This window comes from Brachionichthys hirsutus, chromosome 19 (assembly GCF_040956055.1).
Source record: "Brachionichthys hirsutus isolate HB-005 chromosome 19, CSIRO-AGI_Bhir_v1, whole genome shotgun sequence".
Classification (NCBI taxonomy): domain Eukaryota; kingdom Metazoa; phylum Chordata; class Actinopteri; order Lophiiformes; family Brachionichthyidae; genus Brachionichthys; species Brachionichthys hirsutus.
Genome location: NC_090915.1, coordinates 7,899,629 through 7,923,609, shown reverse-complemented (window position 1 = coordinate 7,923,609; position 23,981 = coordinate 7,899,629). Strand labels below are relative to the sequence as shown.

Here is a 23,981-nt window from a genome sequence, read left to right as displayed (position 1 = left end):
GTACGAAGCGATCGCTCCATCTCTCTGCAGTATTACACACAAAGGTCTAAGAACATATGTGTTTTAATTTTAATTTTAATTTTTAGCTGTCGTCTTCTCATCTTGTTTTTCTTTTTAATTTTTAATGTGGTTTACTGATTAATCCGTTCTTCTCTCCCCTATCATCATCTATAGGAGGAGCACAAACTCATAGACTGTTGGCCAAAGCGACGGAGGAGCACATGAGGAGCGGAAACATCTCAGCAGCAGCTTCCTGACCGGGCAACGTTGCGTCTGCAGCCCATCCAACGCCCTGCAACTCCAGAAGCGGGCGTCAGAAGGAAGGAAAACGAGTGACCGCTCTTCCTACAGGCATGGTAATGTTGCTGTTGGTGTGTGTGTGTGTGTGTGTGTATTGATTAATGAACTCCAGTGTGGAGTGTTTAAGAGTTCAATCTGATAACTTGTTCCAGACATGATAGCAGTATTTGTGTCTCAAAGAGAGCTACCTGATAAGCAGACAGGAGTGAATGGCTTTAAGCAGGCGCTGAGAAGCTGTAGTGGGCGGCTGTGTGAGGAGATGGAGGAGGTTAAGGTGATGAGGAAGAGTGGAAGGAAATGGAATAAGACAGACATGAAAGGTTATTGTGAAAGGTAACAAAAAAAAATACTGTTCCTGTCACCTGTTTTTCTCTGCAGGCTTTTATTTTGAAATGCATCACTGCCTGATGATTATGCTATAATTTGAGAAATAGCAATTATGGATTTACTTTGATGCATCCTGGCTGCATTCAAGTGTAAATGTCGCTGTCTAAACTGTACACTGACGTTGATTCGTTGAATTTGGAGCCATGGCGTCGTTAACTTTGGCTTTACAGCTGAACTTTATTTTCGCCTCCCAGGTCGATGTGCCGCGGTTGGGCGTCATTATTTAGGATTCATTTTGTACTATTGACCTTCAGAGGGTGTGCTCTTAAGGTGGCTCAGAGGACAATCAAGGTGTCGTGTGTAGCATGCTTTTTGTGTGTTTGCTTCTGCACACATGCACGCACTATCGTGTAATAATTTCTCTCACCCTTTCTATCAGATTAGTATGTAGCCAGCTGCCAGCAACATCCTGGCCATAGTAGCTCACATCGAAATGTCTGCAACTGTATCTGGGCTCACGCTGGTCTCGGAGGTCGATGCCTGTCAGTGAGAACTCCTTAAGCGCCCTGATTTACGTGGTCATCAGAGCGGCCGGGCAGCCCCCCCCCCCATGGTTGACACACAGATAGACAGTCTCTTGGCAGAGTGCTTTATGACTGCAGAAGCTCCCATTAGCAACGGCTCATAAAACCCAGACTGTTGGTCTGTTAAACGCTGCTCCGCAACACGCGCACGTACTACACACAACTTGCAGTTACGGGGTTATCTCCTATTTAAGCCCGTGCCAAAGAGGTTTCCCTTTCATACTGAGCACATTATGTGGATTTGGCACATCCACATCACTCCAAATAAAGCTGGACACAGTTCAAGATTTCACGCGTGCGTCGCACGGACCATAAGTGTGTACATCTCATCTTTGGTTCCTTAAATTAGAATTTTTTATATATATTTCCAGGAACATTGAACGATCAGATTCAAGTCGTTTTTCCTCACATGCACCTGCAGGACTTCGTGGGTGTGATCTCACCACTACTCCTTAAGAACTAACGGATTGAATTCATTTAAGTGTCACAGCTGATTTTTAATAGTTGGCACAGATGAAGTTTTTCCAATCGCAGGGGCATCTGTGCCTCATAATTTAAATCATCATAGCTAGTTATTTGCACTGTTTTTTTTTAATCGAGTAAGTCTATATTAATTTTACAAATTACATTCAATTTAAATTGGATTGTTTTACCATTAAACACCAAAAGATAACGCACCTCCAGGAAGTTTTAATTCATATAATCCTCATATTTTTCTTCTTTCTATCACTGCAAAGATTCAGAATTTCTCATTATAATTATGTAAACAAATGATGATGATGATGGAGATACTTTCTGGAATGCTGTATCTAAATTCACTCCATGCCACTCCGGTGTGTCTCGCCGTAGTGAGACTCAGAACCCCAGTGGGGGGGGGGGGGGGGGCATGTAACCCTGCTAGATGCACCACACGCTACATACTGCGATATGAAGGCTGGGAGACATTATTTTGCAGCCCTTGTCCTCCATTCTGTTAATGGATTTATCTCATTCACTCCGGTGAAAGAGAATATCACCAGTTCAATTAGGAAGGGGGAGGGGGGGTTGTGTGTGTGTGTAAATGTGAAGTTGGTCTTTGGGTTTCAAGTAGGTTGGTAGCTCTCAAACTGCATAATCCATAATACACTCACAAAAGCCCATCTCCCCTGAGTGTGTGTGTGTGTGTGTGGGTGTGTGTGTGTGTGTGTGTGTGCTTGGCTTTGAGCACATGTGCGTAGTGAGTAAAGGGAAACGTGGGACTCAGAGATAAGCACAGGGAACTGGGTTCTGCACGTCAGGCGCCGTCTGCTGTGCTCGCCTCGAGTAATTAAAAGCCAACCTCCTCATTCAGATTCAGGTTACCAAGTAAAGTAAGAATGCCCTGTAGTCATAGATGTTGTTTCCTCAGATGTATCTTAATATTAAAAACATTTATAAATAAGCACCTTTGGTTCTGGTGATGTTATCTTTATCTGGTTAATAATACAGAGGTAATAAAAGGAGATCAAATCAAAGTAACATTACAAAAAAAGGGACCCGTTGCTCATGATACAGCTACCCCAGATAATTCACACTATATGGCTTTATAATTTTATGATGAATTATAATGCACTCCCAATGTAATTATATTTGCAGGGTTTATCTCATCGTCCACTCCCACATCATTAGTTAAGATCCCCATTGTTTTACATTTATATTATATCATGTCATACACGGCGGTTTGAATAATCTGATGCCCTTTTGATATATTTACTGATATATCACTGCGACACATTGAGAGCTGTAAACAGCTGATTTATATTTAATCTCGTGACTGAACCGAAGCACCGGGATGTCTCGGTTAGACTTCTCTTTTTGTATTTCTTGTTTTACATCTAATTCACCCTCTCCTTTTGTATTGCCTTCTTTTAAAGTTCTGCAAAATCACCTAAATTCCCGGGGCTGAATATCAGACGGCGTTGGGGCAGGAGGGAGGATGCGACCATGGTGGCGCCCGCTGTATTCACGCGTATACATCGGTGAAGCGTGCTTTTCCTAACCCTCGCCCTTCTCCTGCCTTTTTAGAGGTCCTTCCGTTCCTTTGGCAACGATGATCGCCACGTCATGGCGAAGCACGCCACCATCTACCCCTCCTCGCAGGAGCTGGAAGCCGTTCAGACGCTGGTGTCCACCGTCGAGTGCGCCCTCAAGCACGTCTCTGAGTGGTTGGATCAGAGCGGCAGCGACGGGCTGCCATCGCTCAGCACAGAGGAGGACAGTCCTGGAGACGAGGCCAGCGATGGACCGGACGGCGCCGGCGACCGCCGCAGGTGTGGTTGGAGGGAACGATTGATGGACTGATCGTCGATCCTAAATGGGAGACGCTCGACATTATGTTTGAGTCGACTTCCTCTTTCTTTGCTTCTGTCATCGAAGAGTGGTGTTTTTTTTGGAAAGTGTTTCTTCCCTTTCCCAAACGAATAATAAATGAAATAAATTCTTGAGTAAATAATAGTCAGAGAAAGTTTACATAAAACAACTTGACACATCACATTCTCCGAGGTTGAGCGTTTTCATTAATCTTTGACTAAAAAAAAAATTGTGCAGTTTGTTTCTGTATTTTTGTATATTTTTGTAATGATTTTATCATTACGTATTTTTTTTTATTTTTTTTTTACTTGACAAAATCAACTAGATCTGGCTGCAGCGTGACTTTCTAGACACAGAATCGGAATTCGGATTGGGTATGACATATGATACTGCGTGTTTTTGGTATTAATCTACACATTTACACTTAAATTTGTTCCATTTAAATTTTGAAACTCAAAAAGGAAACGCCTTTTTAGAGCTTCAAACAAATAATCCGATGCTTTTGTTGTGAAACCAGAGCGCCCAGCAGCGGAGGCGCGTTGTGTGGGGTGATGAGGATCGGCCTGGTGGCCAAAGGCCTCCTGATTAAAGGCGACTTGGACCTGGAGCTGGTGCTGATGTGTCGAGACAAACCCACGCAGACGTTGCTGGACATTGTCTGTCACCATCTACCTGCACAGATAGAGGTTAGACACTCATTTCCCACAGCACACACACATTTATTAGTTTCAGTCTTTGTCAGATGCACACGCCTCCTGCTGAGACACGAGTGCTTGGACTTTTGTCAAACTTTTTTCAGTGTCAGAAATGAAGATGTTAAGTCCGTTTAAACTCTCATAGGTCTCCGATCTCCTTAGAAAAAGACATTTAATCTTAAGGTATTGAAACGTAATAAATTAAATACGACGTGAAGGAGTAGATGCGTAACTGTAGATAAAGTAACGTCAAGTGAGAAATGGAGAGGTGTTTTAGTATGTATGAGCCGTGTGGTTAATGCTCTTATCGCTACCTGAGTGTCATGTATCCTCATTAATAAGACACGGCGCAGAAATGAAGCACTCTGATGCCGACAGAACAGCGCGCTCGAAATCTTAAACGATTTGGTCGTTAACTTGCGTTTCACCTTTTCGGCGCTCATTCTTAACGTTGTAAATAATAACACTTTCATAGCTGCGCACAGGAAGTTTTTGCATGAACTAAAAATATGTTGGATGAAAAAAGAAGTAAGGAGGAAGGAGGTGAAACCTCATCATGTGATCCTGTTCAGGTAGCGCGGTGATTAATCAATGAGTGGAGCGTGCCCCCCCCCGCCGTACTTCTAAGCTTGTTCTCTTTAACAGTTAACTGGTTTGGGAGAGAGGATGACAAGAAAGCGTGTGTGTGTGTGGTGGGGGGGGGGGTCCATGTCTTGGTCCAGTGAACAGACGTTCTGTTTTTCTCATCAGAGCCAAATGGGATGCAGATGGGTCCTCTGTGACTTGCTGAAGGAGTGTCACACAAACACACCAGAAGACTCACACTAGCCATAATACCACAAATACTACACTTCTACCATTCCTAGTTATTGAAGACAGTGTAAACAACGCAGGGACAAACTAATCCACACACACTTTGTCCACTTGCACTTAGAGGAAGAGTAGAATATGCTAGAAGGTTAATAATTATACACCTTCAGATGCTTCGGTCGTGTGTGTGTGTGTGTGTGTGTGTGCACCGATTTGTCTGTGGGAGTGCGCTTGTGTTCATCTGTAGGACGCCTTGCAGGTTGTTGTTGCAGACGATGCTGTTGCAGGTGCAGCGAGCCGGTTTTCTGTGTGTCTGTATCCTGGTATGAATTTCTAACATGAATATTCTGGTCCTGGCAGCACAGGCCAGATGTGATGGAGCCCTCCGGGGGGGGGGGGGGGGGGTGTGTGTGTGTATTGATAGATAATTTCACTCATCTGACGACGCCTGACAGACATCATTATGGCGTAGCAGATTTTATCATTACATTTTATTTATGAATTTGTTTGTTCATCAGATGCTTTGCATAAGTTGTTTACAATATGTTAATTAAACGTGTAATTGCATTCTGTGTTGATGAGACATATAATTATCCTGCTTTAAAATGTTGTTGTCATTAGATCTCTGCTGAAAGAGCCAGGCTTTCTCTTTTTGTCAGTTTGAGAGCATGAATTCATATATTTGTCATTTTTTGATATGTTTATTATAAAATATGATTTTATTTCTTCGTACAAGTAATTCAGAGGCTTTATTGGTCTGGATATTTTTTTTATTTTTTTTTATAATATCAGCACAAAAGTGATTTTAAAACAGGTCTGTGTTCTTTCTAGCCATTTTAACAGGTCAAAGGAAGATCGAGCTGCTTCTCACATTTCAAGATTCAGCTTTAGTTCAGGATGTTAGTCACATTATTGTCTGGAAATAGCAGTGATGCCTGTAAGGTGTCAATATTTGTTAAGATTCAACAAAATCCTGGGCTAAAATGAAGATGAACAGAAAGTCAAGAATAAAGTTCAGGGATTTAGCAAAAATATAAAATATAAAATATAACATTCTATAATCTGTAACAGAAGCAAAACAGTAGGAACAATAGCGGGAGCAAAAGTCTGAGGTAGAAAAATTCCCACATTTGTAAGTAGCCGCATTTCTGCATTGACTCAAGTTGTGACCTTGACCTCTGACCCTTTGCTTTTGTGTCTATTGAACGACAGAAGCTGACAGACGAGAAATACGAGGTCACAAGCTCCTTGCCCGAAGCGGCCATCTTGGTGCAAACTGCAACAGAGTCCAAACTCACGCTGAAGATTACCCTCACTTCCCCAGCCATGAGAGAAGACGAGGAAGAAGATGAAGACGAGGAGGAGGAGGAGATGGAAAATGGGGTGGAAGGACAGGAGGAGGAGCAGGAGCAGGAGAAGGAAGTGGAATTGGACGAGAAGGAGCAGGAAGTGGAATTGGAAGAGAAGCAGCAGGACAAGAATTGGAGAGGTAAGAGCACAAAAACAGGAAACACCCCCCCCCCCCCCCTCTCTGTTTCATTCACTGTATTAATGCACACACTCATTTAATTCTATTGTGTATTTATACGTTATAAAACTGAATTGTTTTGCAACCTTTGAGGAAGAGCTTCAACGTCGTTGACAGACGAGACGGGTACCAGAGCTGAAACACGGGAATAATAATAATAATAATAACAATAAGATTTATTTATTGTTTAGCAGAGCTGCTGGTCAATCTAATAACACGTTTTCACGGGTAGCAGGGACTGGTTATAATTGGTTGTGGGAGGTTAGAGTGGGACTCGAGGCCAGCAGCCCGGCCAGATCAATGAGGAAGCAGCAGGGAGCTTCCCATCCATCCTGTGGCTCCCGTCCAACTGAGGGCGAGACGAGGGATAGCATCAAGGCTAGCCGTGCATCACCCGACGTGCCACGTTAGAGATGGGATGGAGACGACCACGCATGCACGTTCGTCTGCACCTGATGGACCGAACGCCGTCACGCCCTGGAAGTCTAATCGCCCAGATTTTCATGTGTGTTCTAGGAATTTGAGGGATGTAGGCCAGTCTGTCAAACAAGGTCAAGCTTTACAAGGGAGTGTCTATTCTTTTACACTTTATCGCTTACATCAACAGGGAAAAGCACCTGTGTTGTTGTCAGATGTGTGAAACACACCCAAACACACACACACCAACATAGTGTGCACGTTCCTAAGAATAAAACCTAGAATATTTCAACAAGCTGCATGTTCTTTAAGCTCCGATACCACACAGTGTGATCGCAAAAGTGCATTTGGGGGACGAGGGAGAGGAGGAGAACATGTAATGATCCTCTCGCTCCACACGGAGCTGGAGTCACTCCAACACATCATTCATTATATGTCACACAGGAATACGCGCCGCTGCAACAGCCAGACGTGCTCAGGGATAATGTGGCCACGCTGCCACACATTCTGTGCAGTTTTCATGTTTCGGGGGAACCTTTACCGAGTTGTATTTCCACAGAGCTCTTTGGTGTGTTTGATGCCACTCCCACCGGACCGTACACACAATGAACTCTCTTTGAAGCCACACTCATGCACAGGCTGCTGCGTTAGATTCGGCGCTCCTCAAGCATCATAGACTTCCTGCTGATTCTTAAGTAGAATAGACAAGAGTGTTTTAGCTCAACAAACCCGGGGCGGCCCGTTGGGCAGCGTGAATCGAATGTTCGCATCTGAAAAAATAAGAAAGCCTCGCCCGCGATACTCTGACTAAGCCCTGCCTCGATCCTTCCTGTGTTGTGTTCGTCTGAGAATCGGTCAAACTATCGTAGATTGTTTTTTTTTTTTTTCCTTTTCAGGTCTACTTTAGGAGCGCTTGATTCTGTGTTTGCCCAGACAGGGTGTTGTTCTCTGCACCATTTCCCTCCCAGTCTGTGAAATCAAGTGCGCCTCTAGTAATCCAGAAGAAAAGTAAACACCTATTTTGACTCCTGCCTGGAACAGACTGGATCAAAATAATTGAAATCCTCTTCAAATACACGAAGGAGCGCTTGATTTACCTTTACTGGGTACAGTGACGTGTGTCCCAACAACGTCTGCACATTAAATCAAGCTCCTTAGGTATTTGTTTGGTGTATGTCTCTAAGGGGCTTTCCATCCCACAAAGTTGTCTCTTCCCTCGTGATCCCAGCTGCTTTTTCCTTTCACTGTTTTGGCAGTGACGGGGTGTAAGCTGATGATTCAGCATTGTGTGTGTGTGTGTGTGTGTGTAGAAGGAGCAGCACCTCCTGGATTGCTCTGTGTGAAGTATCTCAATATGGGATTCAGTTCATGCAAAACACACCGTTTTAAAGAGGACAACTTTTTGGCATGAAAAGCACCTCGTATGTACCAAAATATCCATGCATGTGTGTGTTTGCATTCACACAAGCCTTCAAGTGTGTCTGCACACACTCACACATGCAAACGAAAAACAAAATCCAAACACACACACTCAGACTACGGTGTGTGTGTGTGTGTTTTACGTACTCTACATTGGGTTCTTATTGTTTTGTGGCAGTGTTGGGTGCTGCTGCGCAGAGAGTGGAGGATGAGGAGGAGGAGGAGTATGAGGAGGAGGAGAGGGAGGTGCTGGATAGACACAGGTGTCTCTTGGCCCTGGCAGCGCTGCGACACGCCAAGTGGTTCCAGGTCTGCACCCGCTCACTTCCTGTCTTCCTGCCCGATGCTTGTTGTAGCCTGACGATACGGTCGCCGACGCATCACAATGCAGCGCTTATTACGACCGCTCAAATGAACAGCAGCTGGAAAATACCTTCTAATGTCAGAAGTGTCGTCAGGCTACAAAAGCAATGGTTGATTCTTGTCTTTCTGTTGGCGACCATGTGAACCTGCCTGCTCTGTGAAGTCACCGCTTCCCCCTTTGATTCCCATCCATACTTTTTTTTTTTTCTTCCCCCCAACTCACAAACCAAAAACACAACGTACAAGTTTAGAAGGAAGGTGTTTTCTGAAGACAAAGAGAAGCCTTTTGACAAATGCATTCAGTAAATTCAAAATGTTTATCGTCTCACGCTTTGGGGGGACTCATGCAGGGTGTTAGAGACAATAGATGCAGATAAAACAACTCCATTATGTGGCTTTGGGCTGTATCGCAGGATGTTATCTGTGTGTGTGTGTGTGTGCAGATGATCCAATCCTTTTCTCTGTAACTCTGTCGTTCTGTTTAATCCTCCGTCTGACTTCCCTCCCGACTTTCCACCCATCTATCCCCGTCCGTGTCACAGGCTCGAGTGAATGGACTCAAGTCTTGCGTCATCATTCTCAGGATACTCAGAGACATGTGCAATAGACACCCCATCTGGGAACCTCTCAAAGGATGGGTGAGTGTTTAGATGTAATTACCTGTGTTTGAATAGAAATAGGAAGGAAGTGCCCCCCCCCTTTTTTTTTTTTATTGAAAATTAAATGAATGAATGATTGTTCTATGTTAGATCATTCTGTTTGACTGTTAGCACCATAACTCAGAAGGTTACGGATGGATTGCGATGAAATGCTGGGAATGTTACCAGATGATTACATTTTGGGGATGATCCGGAAGAGATCCTGGATTCTGGATCACTTTGAATTTTTCGTTAACATTGCAGTAAATTAAGCTTCAAATTTTGTTTCTCAATATCTCGGTTGATTATTGACCGATGTTTATGGAATCTGACACAGTCATGTCGGGTGGGGGTCTCTCTATCTCGCCACCAAAATTGGGGTGCACTTGTGTTTCGGCCTACAGTGCATTTAATAGTTGAGGTAGAGATTTCTAACAAGCGTCGTCTTGTAGCTGACATGCAAAATGTCTTCTGGATCTGATCCAGAATGAGGTCAGGAACTTTTTTTTTAATTATTAACCTTAAAAAAAACAGTAAAAAAAAATACACATCAACTCTGATTCACTTTTACTTTTCATGGTTGGTGTATAAAAGGTACCAAGAACAATTTAGAACATTTTGATGACGATCCAGATCCACCATGTGGACGGTATAAATCCAATTAGGAGGGGAATGAGCAGCTCGGCGGAGGTCTGCGCTCTCCGAGTGCTTTTCTAGTCTAAAGTAGAAACAAGTGAACGCTAAAAAATATTCTCTTTAAATTGAGTCTGTTATTATCAGAACTTTACCGGTACTTTTCATCACACTTACGTGATGAGTTGTGTTAACGTGTGTGTGTGTGTGTGCGTGTGTTCAGCCCTTAGAGCTTATCTGTGAGAAGGCGCTTGCCACCTGCAACAGACCGCTCGGAGCAGGAGAAGCCCTCCGCCGAGTCATGGAGTGTCTGGCCTCGGGCATTTTACTATCAGGTATGGAGTCTGGCGGGAGCACGCGAAATACGAGGGAGATTTTAAATTCATCCGAGGAGGATGGGAGGTTTTATTTCAAGTTCTTGGCATTCCTGATGAATGGAGCTGGAAAACATACCGGTTTTGCATTAATGAGCAGTCAAGGTGCGTTCTTCAGATGTTTGACTCAGTCCCAACAGACCGTCTCAGAAGGCTCATAATTTAATGATGAGCAGCTGAAGAGTTTATTGACAAACCGGCATGAATCCAAGGGACAAACATAATTATTCAAAAGCATGTGAGCTGAGATTCCCTTTCCTTAATTAAAAAAATGCAAATGCCAGGCCGACGGCAGGATAACCGAATAGCAACGAAACTTTTAGCAATTCATATCCACAAAGAAAGAAGAAGAAAATGCTAATATTTTTTAATTTTTAATTTTTAATTTACAAGGGAAGATCCGTTCCACACTGGCGGCAGCATAATTATTCATCTGCATTATTCACATAAAAGACAGATGATTACAGTTTGCACCTTTTAAATCAAATTGCGGTTTTCACCATCCCAACATCCCTACAGTTTTCCTGAAGCCAAATGAAGATCACATCCAAGAGTTCTGAGTGACAACTTGTCTGTTTGGATTTTCCGTCCCTCAGGTGGTCCAGGTTTACACGACCCGTGTGAGAAAGAGCTTACAAACACGCTGGCTGCCATGACCGAGCAGCAGGCAGAGGCCATTACTTACAGGGCACAGGTACACACACACACACACACACACACACACACACTATTTCTCCTCGCATGTTAAAGATTGATGTGAGAAACTTGCCATTGCAAACCATAAGCCCATCTGTGACACTGAGGACGGTATCTGTGTGCACGTGCTGGGGGGGCGTGCGCGCTGTCATGTCCGTCTTCACACATGCTCCGCCGAGCACGGCGGCCTCAGAGCCACAGGGCTTAGTGAGACTCGGTGACCATTTCCTTTGAAGGCGGCACGGACAAGGCCGGAATGCCAAAGGGGATAATTATATTCTAGCAGATACGGGCGGCGGCTGTTCTGTCAGTGATCTATGCCAAGCCTCATGAATATCTGAGACACATAATGGATTTATATTAGTCATCGTTGTGACTGTTGGTGGGAGTTAAGGATGTGTACAGTGAACAATGAGCATACGGAAGCACTGGTCATTCATTCGGGTTGTAAAGATCTACTGACGACTGCGTAGCCCGAACGCGTTTTACTGTTCATGGATTCTCTCAGGTGCTTCTGTTTGAAGTCCAGCAGATCATAATAGAAGATAAATTTATCGTTGCGTCAGCCTGAATGTTCTAAACTCTTCAGGTTCTCTACTGAGATCCGGGAACCTCTACCACAAACATCAAGAACACTCGAGTGTTTGTGTAAGATGAATAACACACACACCTCGGAAGGAAGAGTGACACGTATCAAGTTGCATTATGGGAAACCTAGGATCCTACATTAAGGGAGGGCAAAACTGATTTTTTTAAAGTATAAGAATTGTTAGTATCTACTCTGTTGGTACAGTTTGAATTTATGTTCGCAGCTTTTCTCACTGTGTGTGTGTTTCATTCAACAGCATGCTCTCAGACTCATGGCATTTGGACAAATCTACAAGGTGTTGGAGATGGAGCCTCTCCCCTCAAATAAACCATCGATGAAGTACCCTTGGGCTGACAAAGAAGGTGTGTGTGTGTGTGTGTGTGTGTGTGACTTGCAGGGCTTTCGAGCATCCTGTAGGTCAGGTTGGAACATATGTTTTCGTGACGTGACCTTTCTGGATGTGTTACACTGTTTTCAGCACATTTGATATTTCTGACATGAAACATCACCAACATGATCTAGGATGAGATGAAATGCTTCTTATTGACTTTTTTTCGGCAGCACCAAAGTGTGGTAGAGGCAACTTTGACACGTTTGTTATAAAGCCACAAACGTGTGTGGTTTTGTTCTTGATTATATAAAGTTTTAAATGCATTCTATATATTTCATCTTTGTTGTCTCTCACTTGCATTTTCTGCAGCTCTTGGTCTTAAGCGGCCGTACGAAGATGGACTCGCGGATGACAAGGACCTTATTAAGAAGATGAAGAGGAATCTGAGGAAAGGTACATAAGAAAACTAACGCAAAAAAAATATATATATATGGCAGTCTTGCTGTTTTTTTTCTGCTTATTTAGCCCACTAATTAAAATATGTGGGACTCCCTGAAACCAAGCAGCTAAATACTCAGAGATGCCTTTACTGTCCCCTTGTTTACTTTCTGTCCACGTTTGCTGCTTCTTTCCTCTCTTCCACCTTCCTTTCATCCCTTGGCGGCAGATCAATAGTATTGACGCTAATGTTTTAGGAGGCCACCCGAGCAGTCTGAGCTCTTTCCTCATATAAGGAGAAGATGAACCAGGACTAATGGAGACGGAGAGCCGTTTTTAGATATTGACAAGCAGAAGGAAAATTATCGAATAATTGTCCGTCAATTCCTCTTTTCAAAAGGTTCCTAATCTGATTAATGTTGACTGCAACCAGCTCTCTTTCTCTCTTTTTTTTTTTTTTTTTGCATTAGTCCTTGACAGTAAAGCCATAGACTCCAACCAACCAATGAACGCACTGATGCGGTTGAACCAGATCCGGCCAGGGCTGCAGTACCGCCTGCTGTCCCAGTCGGGCCCAGTTCACGCGCCGGTCTTCACCATGTCTGTGGACCTGGACGGAACGACTTACGAAGCTTCTGGATCCTCCAAAAAGACGGCCAAGCTCCACGTCGCTGTCAAGGTAAAAGGGCTGGTGAAGTTTTCTGGGCGTGTGCATCCCTGAAGAGCCTGTGTGTTTCTCTACACACACACACACACGTTTATTGTTGTTTATGTGGGCGAGGAACGATGAAGGGGGACAAATCCTTTTAATCCCAAAGAGGTTGTGAAAAAAGAGACTCTCCAGAGGGCAGAGCTAAAATAATCCGCTCTCCGCTGCATTCCCATAAAAGGCTGGATCTCCCTTTCTGTCCCCATTTTCTTTCCATTCTCACAAGCGTCCTGTGCTGTCTTTCATGCGCTCACCTTTTGATTCCCCGTTCTTTCCATTGGTGCCCCCCCCCCCCCCCACTGGAGAGGTAGCTTCAGAATCTAACACAATCATCCTTTTGGACCAAAAACTTGCCATTGTCCTCTTCTCTGCAGAGGCCAGCATTGTTCTGAGACTCTTTTCAGCAAGCTCTATGACTCTGTATTGTAATAACTGCATTATAACCACTCTATTGTACATTCAGTAAGCTGCAGGATTGCTGTCCCGGGAAGAACATAATGCTTTGTGTCACAAGCATTTATCATTAGAATTCCCGCATGTGCGTGTTAAAAGCCTACGTGGAATCTCCTCTTTCTAACGCCGACATCACGTCACCTCTCCAGGTTCTCCAGGCGATGGGCTACCCGACAGGTTTTGATTCCGACCTGGACCCTTTGAGCTCAGATGAGAAGTCAGACGGCGAGGGCAAGAGCGAGACATCATCACACACAAGCAATAACCCAACGCACTCCTCGGACGGTTCCAACACGCTGGAGGTGAGGACTGAGGAATGCTTTCTGTATAATCAGTCTAGTTTTTAGATCGATTGAGGGCGTAGAAGGTCTCCAGCAAGTCACTTTCCTCTTCCAAGTTCTTACGCTCCATCCTGTGATTGCTGATGGAGCTGTGAATATCAATTAGCATCGCCCTCTTTGTACTTTGCACAGGTGCGAACTCAGGGCCCCATACTGACAGCGAGTGGCAAGAATCCTGTCATGGAGCTAAATGAAAAGAGACGAGGCCTCAAATACGAGCTCATCTCTGAAAGTGGAGGCAGCCACGACAAACGCTTTGTGATGGAGGTAGATGCATGCTCACGCACACACACACACACACACGCTGATCAGCGGTAGAGTCAATCTGGGTTCCAGGAGCAGACCGCTTCTCTGTGGGGTGTGTTGTTTTGCGACACGCCTGGCTGCTCCATCGCTCTGCTGATTGATGAACAGGCCTGCCTGACAGCGGGACAGCGGTAAAGAAGCTGTCCTGTTCAGCAGGACTCACGGGTTGAGTTACCGATGACTGATAAGAGTATTTTTGTGTGTGTGTGTGTGTGTCCATGTCAGGTGGAGGTAGATGGGCAGAAGTTTCGTGGGGCAGGCCCCAACAAAAAAGTAGCAAAGGCTAGTGCTGCTCTGGCAGCTCTGGAAAAACTCTTCTCTGGTCCCAACGCAGCTGCAAACAAGAAGAAGAAGATACTGCCTCAGGTAAAGAGACGCATGCATCCAGGACAGACCAGGGGGGCCCCTGGGAAAATACACATAAACACACGTAAAGAATGAAGCAGCATCACCTTGCAGAGGTTAGATCATAACGCACAGCCTTCTGAGTTATCCTGCAGACGACTCCTCCAACCCTCATCTGTCCCGAGCAGCATCCACGAGGCACTTTGTCCACTTTGTTAAGCCGCCGGTAATCAATGGCCCACGTTCAATGTGTCTAATCAGATCAATACTTCGCCAATACATGTTGTCCATGAGACCCTGAAATACATCCAAAAATGCATTAGCATGTTTTTTTTATTAGTTTGCAGACAGATAGGATTTTCAAATAACTTTTTCGGAACGACAGAGAACTTCAATTTTTTGGAATTGATTGCCTCGACTAAGGAGGTTCTGTTTTTGCTGCTGTTTATCTGTTTGACTGTTAGCAAGATAACTCAAAATGTTACAGGTGGATCTTGATGGAAAATGTTGGAAATGATCCAGAAGAGATCCTGGATTATGGATCATTAACATTCCGGGAGATGGAGTTTCTAAATTTGTTCCTCAATATCTCGGTTGATATTTATGTTTATGGAATTTCAATCTTACCACCGAATTTCATTTCATTCATTTTAATTTAAATAGAGGTACGTCTGTGGTACCCCCCGACGTGCCTCCTGGGAGTCTACATATTTAACTCTTTGTGTGTTCAGACTAAAGGAGCCCTGGCCGCCGCGGCAGCCGCCTCAGCAGTTGCAGCTCAGGTGGCCAGAGGAAGAGGACGAGCGGCTCTCGCAAGAGGAGCCTTCATCAGTGCAGCCGCGCCCGGATATGTCACACCAGGTAGTGCCGAGATGCACGCGTGGGATTTGGTTTTCATGTCCATGATGTTCTTCATTTGGGTGTTTGTTCTATGCGTCGTTGTATGTGCAGAACTGACTTTGCTTGTTTTTAACACGGAATCATGCAGGAAATCTGCATTTTCCATCAGTGTCTGGCCCCTTCTGATGTCCCGGTGAAGCCTTGTTAGGAAGGAGTGTTTCCACTTCCATCTCCTACCTTTAACCCTTAACTCGCTGCTGTCTGCCAGAGTGCAGCGCGGCCAATGCGCTCCTCGAAAAAGTGCCGCCATGATTTTAACAAGTACGCAATTGATTTGTCCGCTGTAATGTGTTCCCCGCAGGCTTCGGGACGCCGTACGGCTACAGCCCGGCTGCAGCAGCTGCTCCTGCGTACGGTACGTGCTTCCGTCTGTCTCCTGCCTGTAAGCTTGCTCTCGCCTTCGCTCCTCTTTTAACCACCTTCAGCATCTGTCTTCTGCTTCACGCTGCTTTGGAACGCGATCATCTTCTAACCCGGGTTTGGTTTGTAGCCGTAACCGGTTTCAGTGAAACGCCTCGCCGCCTTTGTTGCTTGTGCGAGCAGCTTTGTCCGCGCTCGGGCTACTTGTCTGCTAATCTGCCTTTTTGGCGCTCACTCTCTCTCCTCCTGTGGTTGGACCTCCTCTCTGACAGATCCGATTGGCCACAATGACACACACACACACACAGATAGAGCAGCTACATAGACTTCAACGTCCCGACACGCTACCTCTGCTGCCGTCGGGTTTTCGTCCTGGCTCTACCTGCTGCGTTGCAGGACAGCCTGGCCGCTGCATCGCCGCTCCTTTTACCGCTGCCTCGGGGGGGCCATGTCCTGACGAGGCTCCCTCTCACACACATTTATGCTCTGAGAGCTCCTTTAACAGCAGCAGTGCGTATCCGCCGCTCTGTCACACACCTTTAGATCCCCAGAGTCAGCCTCGGAGTGTGAGCGCGCTCTGTCCAGGTTGAAAGGGTCTTATGTGCTCGGGGAAACCTGGTCGGGGGTCCCAGGCGGACGTTCGTTACCCCCCCCCCCCGAGATCCCAGCAGCCCTGAACATGAATTGCGCCATAGTTTTCTGTGTATGGAGGAGCCGGGGCTCTGTGTTTATTTTGGGGGTTTCATTACGTCCGAGGAATTCACTTTTTTAAACCAGAATTCGCTGAAACGCTTCGAGTTCAAGTTGTTTCAGAAAGACGTGTAGAGCGATATTAAGACTCACGGGGAGGAAGGGAACGTTTCATCATCGGCTTCTGAGCGGATCCCAGCAAGGGACCGGAGAACCTGCTGTTGGGGAGAGTCATGGAGAAAATCTCTTTTGTCTTGTGCGCCGAGTTGACAAGCTGCAAGGGAAGAGCTGGAGTGAAGCATTTCACGGGTTTCATTCCTTTATGTCTGGACTGAAACAAAAGCGCTTTACGTGTGTGTGTGTGAGGCGGTGTCAGGATCCACAGAGTCCCTCCGTCTGTCTTTTCGTGTTGTTCTGTATCCAGGACGTTTTCCTGCCAGTGGTTCTGTATCCTCCAGCCAATAGAGTGTCTCATTGATCCAGGTTCCAGGTCACACATATCAATCTAAGGAGAAGGTTCTGGTGAGGTTGAGCCGGAGGAGAGAACCAAACTTCGTGTATTTTGTTTACAGAAGACTATCGACAAATCTTACTTGTTCAGCTTTTGAATATTAAAACCGAGATGGGAGAACTGGATCCGTCCGGGTTTACGTTTCAATCTGAGAAGACAGAAGTGTGTGAGAACAATGCAGATGAGCTTTTTTGATTCTGATTGGTGCAGAACCGCAAAATGCATCCAAGACCCTGCTGGTCTCACTAGAACATCACAAGGAACTGAAGCTGAGATGGTTCAGCGTAGAACCCGGAACATTATCATTCTGTAGAACCCGGAACGTTATCATTCTGTAGAACCCAAAACGTTATCATTCTGTAGAACCCGAAAAATTATCATTCTGTAGAACCCAAAACGTTATCATTCTGTAGAACCCAAAACATTATCATTCTGTAGAACCCAAAACATTATCATTCTGTAGCACCAAGGAAACATTTTCACACACACATTTGTAGAACAGATAATATTTTGGCACAAAACAAAATCTCATAAAATAAATAACTTTTCTCGCAATGTTAAACACATGAATTTATAACATGGAATATTTTTTAAGAAATATAACCTGGATTATATCGCATTCATAAAATAAAGAACATCATATACATATAAAACAGAGAAAAGAATAAACAAGATAGGGTTTGCAACTTAGAATAAACTTGACATACAGATCTTAACGGAGAACATTACATCATAGATTATCTATAACATCTGTATGTATATAACCGTGTTATAATCATCAGTTTTCTTTTCCTCTATAACTCCTTGTGTCTCCACTAATCACTGAGGAGGGGTTTTCACATGATCAGACCCCCCCCCCTGCAGATGACTTGTGTGTGTGGGGTGCAGTCGGTGGTGTTTGCTGGATGCTCACGCAGCATAGCGCAGTTAGCATGGACCATGTGGGTGTGTGGACTCATGCCGAGCTCTTCTCGTGTCTCCCCTCCAGGTTTGCCCAAGAGAATGCTTCTGTTGCCCGTCATGAAAGTGCCCGCCTACCCCGTCCCTCACTACCACTTCTTTTAGCAAAGGAAACACACACCAGACTTTTTCATGCACACCAAACACCTTTTTGCAAACCATACAGCTTGTTTTTTTTTTAGAAGGGGAACTGTTTTTTTTATATATATACAAGGGAGATATTGAGGAATTGAGCTTTTCTGTTTTTTTGTGTGTGTTTTTTTCTTACTGTTCCAAAAACTTTTATAAATATGAAAAATAATGCAGGTTTAAGTAAAACTTGAAGGATTTTTACTGTGAACTGTGACCTTGTTTTGTATTGTGCTTATTCTTTGATGGGTGAAGCTAGACTTTGATACACACAACATACATTTTCTGTATAAATTAAATAATGTGAGCTGTGTGAAGGATGTATAGGAATAAATAAAGATAAAAAATGCTGGAGAAATAAATAAAGTTTATCTCGCTAAAGCTTATGGCTGCCTGGTGTATCAGCTGCTAACATCGTCTTTGTGTGGCATTTAACAGGAAGTTCTCCTCACTCATCAAGCATTCAAACATGTTTAGCTTTCATATTCAGTCCTCATACGTGCATGCAGATTACACTTCAGTCACCCTGCATCCTTTGGTGCGTCTCATAATCATCCTTCTGACCCCCGGCTCATAGATATTCAGAGAGAACGGCAAGTAGAAGACAACGGATGAATTTAGAAAGCTTTTCGGATCTTGCATCTTGCATTAAGCTGCACAATCTTATTACCTGGTAAGGATTATTATTTGACAGGCCATCAGAAGAATCGCCTGCAGTGTCGGCGAAGATGAACCGAAGTTTACTGCAGCTTTCCTGCTGCTCAGTAAAATTGTTGTCAAATGGGGCCAAACCAATGGGGGAGTGGGCCAAAAATACTAAAGACATTAGTTATGACTACGGCTACATCGCAATAAGGAAATTATGTATGCAAACCTCACTGTGTTTCCTGCTTTACTTTCATTATTTAAGTGTCATTGTGTTTATTGCTGTCAAGCGATTAAATAATTTGAGTTATTTATTAATTATAGTTATATTTAATTCATCTCTTTTTTAATCTCACTGAAAAATTGCTGCGAAAAGGCTTCAATTTGAGGTATTTTTGTTTAAATTCATTACATTACAGTGGCAGATCAAAGGCCTATCAGCTTGTGCTAAACAAGTCCAAACGAAAAAATGACAGCCAATCAGAGCGGAAACACGTTTCAGTTGTCGTTATTACTGCCGAGTGGCGAATCAATCGGCCTGAATCCTGTTCTACCTTTAGCCTCACTCATGAACAGGACTCTGATGGATCGCTCCATTCGGGTTGGGACTGAATCACTGGCCATAGTGAAAGAAAAGCCCCTCGACCCTTTAGAAGGAGCAACAGAGACGGGATCCTGGTTCCCTATATTTAATCTCCAGATGAAATCTCTGATTGTCGTGTGGGATATTCCCGTACGGAGGCCCTCACGTCTTGTTTCGAGACCTCACACTGTTTGTGTCTGTCCTTCGTCCTGCAGGTGGTCTTTTCATTGACAATCCCTTCTACCAGCCACGGACCATCGCTCCTTTCATCATTCATCTGGGACCCCAGGATCTCTTCTCGGACTTCTAGAGGCAGCGGGTTGTTGGATACGCTCTTCGCCCTCGATCCGCCTGGACGCGCAGGACGCCGGTTTATCGTTGTTTTTTGTTTTTTATCCGGACAACGAACACACAGATTGCAAACTGTCTTGGTTTGACTGGAAGGCGCTGTGCCCTGAAACATCCACCATCCGAGAGGCTCAGAGTCCCCCTTGTGTTTTATTTCTTCAGAGGATTGTAACGTTGCACAAAGCAATACTTGGATTTTACGAGGAACATTTCAGCCACGTCGGCGCGAGGCCGGGCTGAACTTTGCTCTTTCTTATAGCAATACACCTGAACTCTCTTTGAGCTACTACTTGAGAAGATGTGAATGTCCAAAGCAGCGTTGCAATAGCTTATATTGATTGTATATTCATTGTACATGTGGCTAAAACATGATTATATATATATATATGGTGTACGTTTCAATAACGATGTGCTGACAATTATATTTATTAAATTAGGATGTATTTATGTAAATATTCTATAAAATATAACTATTGTTGGTATAAATTATTTTAGGATTATGACGTGAAATGTAACTAATATCACAGTATAGCTTTCTTCCAATTTTATATACACTGAGCAATCTAAGCTAGTTCTAGAAGATGCAATATTATCTTTGGTATTTCTATTAACCTGTGTTGTTAGAGTAATGCTTCCTTCCTTCCTTCCTTCTTTCCATGATGTCTCTCTGAGCCTTTCTGAGCACAAACTCCAGGACTAGAGTTGCTCCTCTTTGAACACGCTAATAACCCAATCACACACACTTCCTGTCAGAAAGCACATTTTCTATATACTCACTGCTGGCAGCGAATACTGTTACTTCAATACAGTACTGTGCGTGAATACTCTGAACTCAGAACAATCATCTACTCTGTCCTACTTTCCTCAGAGACCGGAAGCACGGCTTTTCGTCACACCCACCAATAATCCGTCTTTCTACCAAACACACAGCTGGGTTAAATATCTGGTATTCCTTTTATTAGCTTATCTGGATGATGGATACGAGATGTTGGGCAGAATGCGTGTCAGACTCTTCGTGCAGCACCAGTTTGGTCTCAGTTGTTGCTCTCGTGAGAATCTGAGGAGTGTTCTCATGAAATTTTCATCAATGAAGAGGTTTGGCAGCAGCGGCGTCCGGCCTTCAGCTCGCAGTTATCTCATCCCCTAATCTTTTCTTATGAGAGCCACATCCGACGGGGATTTACAGATAGCAATAGCGCCGGGATCATCTTACTTCCCTGACATACGTCTTGAGACGTCTCGGCTGGGCTGGATCCACGCGTCGTGGATCTTCGTTTGTGCGTCTAGACCTTGACGCTGTTTTGCCCTGACTTTTCCATCCTTGTGTGGAATTTCCAGCGAGGTGAATAACTTGAAGCTACCTGTGCGGAGACCTCCACCATCAACCAAGAACCCGGTCTGATTCCCACTCTGTCCTCCCGGTCCAGATGGCCCACGTTTATAAGGCAGACATTCATGCCTCAGTGAGCAACCGTCTCGTTGCCGCTCAGACTGAACAGACATGCAGGAGGAGTCGTCCTCGCTCCTAACCCCCCCCCGTCCTGTTGGTCTGCTGGCTGGATGGGTGGAGGGAGCTGCCGTCTCCCTCTATATAAATGTAATGCCGAAATTGGATGTAAAAATAAAGGAATCCGAGCGGTTGTCCAGAGGGGATTATCACAAGGAAATTAGAACATTTATCAAATTTTCTTATTCTTCAAAATTATGTATTTGCAGAGGAAGCATGAAAATCAAAGAGGAACATTAAACTGATGCTGCAGATGTTGCATCCTGTAAAGCTCCACCACAAGTCTGAGGATGGTGCCAGCGGCAGGTTGCTATAGCGATAGCCCCGGAATGGAAAAGCTACGGCAGCCATCGCAAACACACACACACCCGCCCTGCGCGAACATCGCAAGTGGAAGAAGCACAAAGCAGCACACCTTTCGTTCTCAGGGCCTGACACACACAAACACGCATGCAAATACACACGAGCAGCCATGTCCTCCTCACACATGTAAATATTTCAGCATTCAAGGACAGTAAGAGCCAAGCACATGGGGACAGCATGGCATTCCTTGCCTCATGGGTTGAACATCGCACTTAAGATTGTACTGTACATAGCGAGCGTCTAGAACTCGCTTGTACGTTAGGATTTGAGCCATTTATAGCTTGAGATAACACACACACCTAAAATGTGTCATCGTGTTGCTGTACTGCAGGCTGTAGCGCTGTACATAATGGATTTTGCTTTGAGGACAAGCCGCAGTTATCTGTGAACAACTGGAGCTTCGCCGTCAGGGGAAGAGCGGACGGAGAGCATTCATCAAAACTCTTTGGCACCAAAGGCAGGAGCGTTGTGTGCTTTAGATGCGGCATGTTCAGCAGCAGAAGGGGTTCAGTGGGGGGGGGGGGGGGGTTGCCCGGTGATGTCAGTTTTTTTTTGGACTGAGGTAGTTGTTATTTTTCAACTCTCCAAACTCTTTATCAGGTCAAAGGTCAAAGAGATGCTTGAGAATTAGATTGAGTTTGTTTCGTGGGATAGGATTCATTCGGACACCAAAGACTCTGAATGCTTTGCACAAATCTGATCATCCTGACCGAAATGAGAAATCAAACGGCGCGTGATCTGATAGTCATCAATTTGAGACAGTAGCAAAAAAAACAAAAAGGTGCCCTGCGTGCGAACCCAGTCGTGGAGGAAAACTGTGCTGTGCTCATTAACACGGGAAGTTTGGGTCCTGCAGTCTGGAAGGAGAAAAGGTGCAGGACGAGTCGGGAAGTCGCGGGTCGGCAGAAATAGATCCAGGATCACGTTTCGACCGGCGAGGCAAACTGAACCAGACTCGCTCCGCGATTGGCTCGTTCTCTCCGTGTGTGTCGGGGAAAATGTGTGTGTTTGTGTGTTCATCTGTTATTTCACACACGCTTAAGCATACAAACGTACACACACTGGTGCGGTCACATTGAGCATGTTGTTGCATACTTCCTGGTCATGGGCCACTGATTATTTCAGTCCAATATCTGATCAATCTGATTAATGATCAGTCCATGTTAATTGGGAATGTACTCCGTTGTTATTGATTGTAGAGTAGAATGTATTTACTCATAGAGTAAACTTGCTTTTATTTGTGGAGAAGCATATATACAAAATATATATGGATACTTACATATATACACATTAATATATCTTTTGAAATACTTGTGTGGGCATTGACTTTGGCACTTACACCCTGTTTTATTCATGACATTTTGGCAAACGTTTCCTTTTTCCTGTAAATACAAGTTTTGTTTGGTTTTTTGTTTTTACAAAAAGGGGATTGTATGTTGTTGCCTCAAACTCTGAAACGATTGTTCACAAAATCTGTTTAATACATGAATTTATCAACAAAAAAGGTGAAATGTAAGGATAAGGTGGGAGTCTCTCAGAAGCCGAAGATGATGATGATGATAAATCGAGGGAGTCATCTGAATTCAATGTATTGATCGTTTTGATTAGTAGCAGCATTCACAGCAGGGGTGTTCTGTTGTCACTTTTTTTCCACATAATCTATGCTTAATAAATGAAAATAAATTTGGAAAAATGATTGATCTCTGCGTGGGAATCTCTCTCATTGTCTTTGAAATTTGAACTGTGGGTCAATTAAGGCAATGGACATGTGGGAAATTACCATTAAATGAATGTTGGGGGTTTATGTGTTGGGTTTCAGTGCTGAACTACAGGACACGCTACAAACATGTAAATCCTAGCTTTGTGTTAGCAGTCCATCATCTGGATGATGATGACGTCTTGATAGAAGAAGCTCGGAGCCAAGTCACACTTCCTGTTGTGGTGGTGGTGGTGGTGGGGGGGGGTCTTCCCTCAAGTCAATCCAAAGACATTTCTAAAGCTTTGGGATAAACTTGTCCAGACCAGAATCCAATTGAGATTTTGCACAGCATTATGGAATAACAGCCAATGAACAGCTTGCTTTGCTCAGGAAAGGCTGTTGGAGGGTAAATGTTCGTTCTGCCCAGAAGTAAACAGATCCTGTTTATCAGACGCAGATATATCAGGTGACAGTTTGATGATGTTCTTGCTGCCACATCTCATTCCTTGATGTAAGTTATGGACGCACTAATCTGGAAACCCAATTAGACACACTAACCACAGACAGATTCACGCACTTGGGTGCAAAAAGAAATGAGCTTGTGCTGCAAGAAAGGACTCGGGATAAGACGTGTTATATTTCAGCCGGTAACAGGAAGCTGC

At 44.3% G+C, this 23,981-nt stretch overlaps 1 protein-coding gene across 1 annotated transcript; it reads left to right on the top strand.

Moving 5' to 3' along the window:
• The first annotated feature begins 340 nt into the window (after nt 1–340).
• Nucleotides 341–19,712, top strand: strbp (spermatid perinuclear RNA binding protein). The gene is made up of 17 exons (XM_068752553.1): nt 341–356; nt 3,255–3,499; nt 4,066–4,225; nt 6,257–6,533; nt 8,587–8,717; nt 9,314–9,409; nt 10,266–10,377; nt 11,013–11,110; nt 11,958–12,063; nt 12,402–12,485; nt 12,941–13,149; nt 13,782–13,934; nt 14,106–14,240; nt 14,505–14,645; nt 15,356–15,485; nt 15,826–15,879; nt 19,618–19,712. The coding sequence occupies exons 1-17, from the start codon at nt 354–356 to the stop codon at nt 19,710–19,712; spliced, it is 2,229 nt and encodes a 742-aa protein (XP_068608654.1). The 5' UTR covers nt 341–353.
• Nucleotides 19,713–23,981: the final 4,269 nt, after the last annotated feature.

Excerpts from the sequence above, each read along its gene's own strand:
- strbp (XM_068752553.1), top strand. Across the intron at positions 13,935-14,105 it reads ACGGTTCCAACACGCTGGAG|GTGCGAACTCAGGGCCCCAT; the intron begins GTGAGGACTGAG and ends TACTTTGCACAG. Across the intron at positions 14,646-15,355 it reads AGAAGAAGATACTGCCTCAG|ACTAAAGGAGCCCTGGCCGC; the intron begins GTAAAGAGACGC and ends TTGTGTGTTCAG.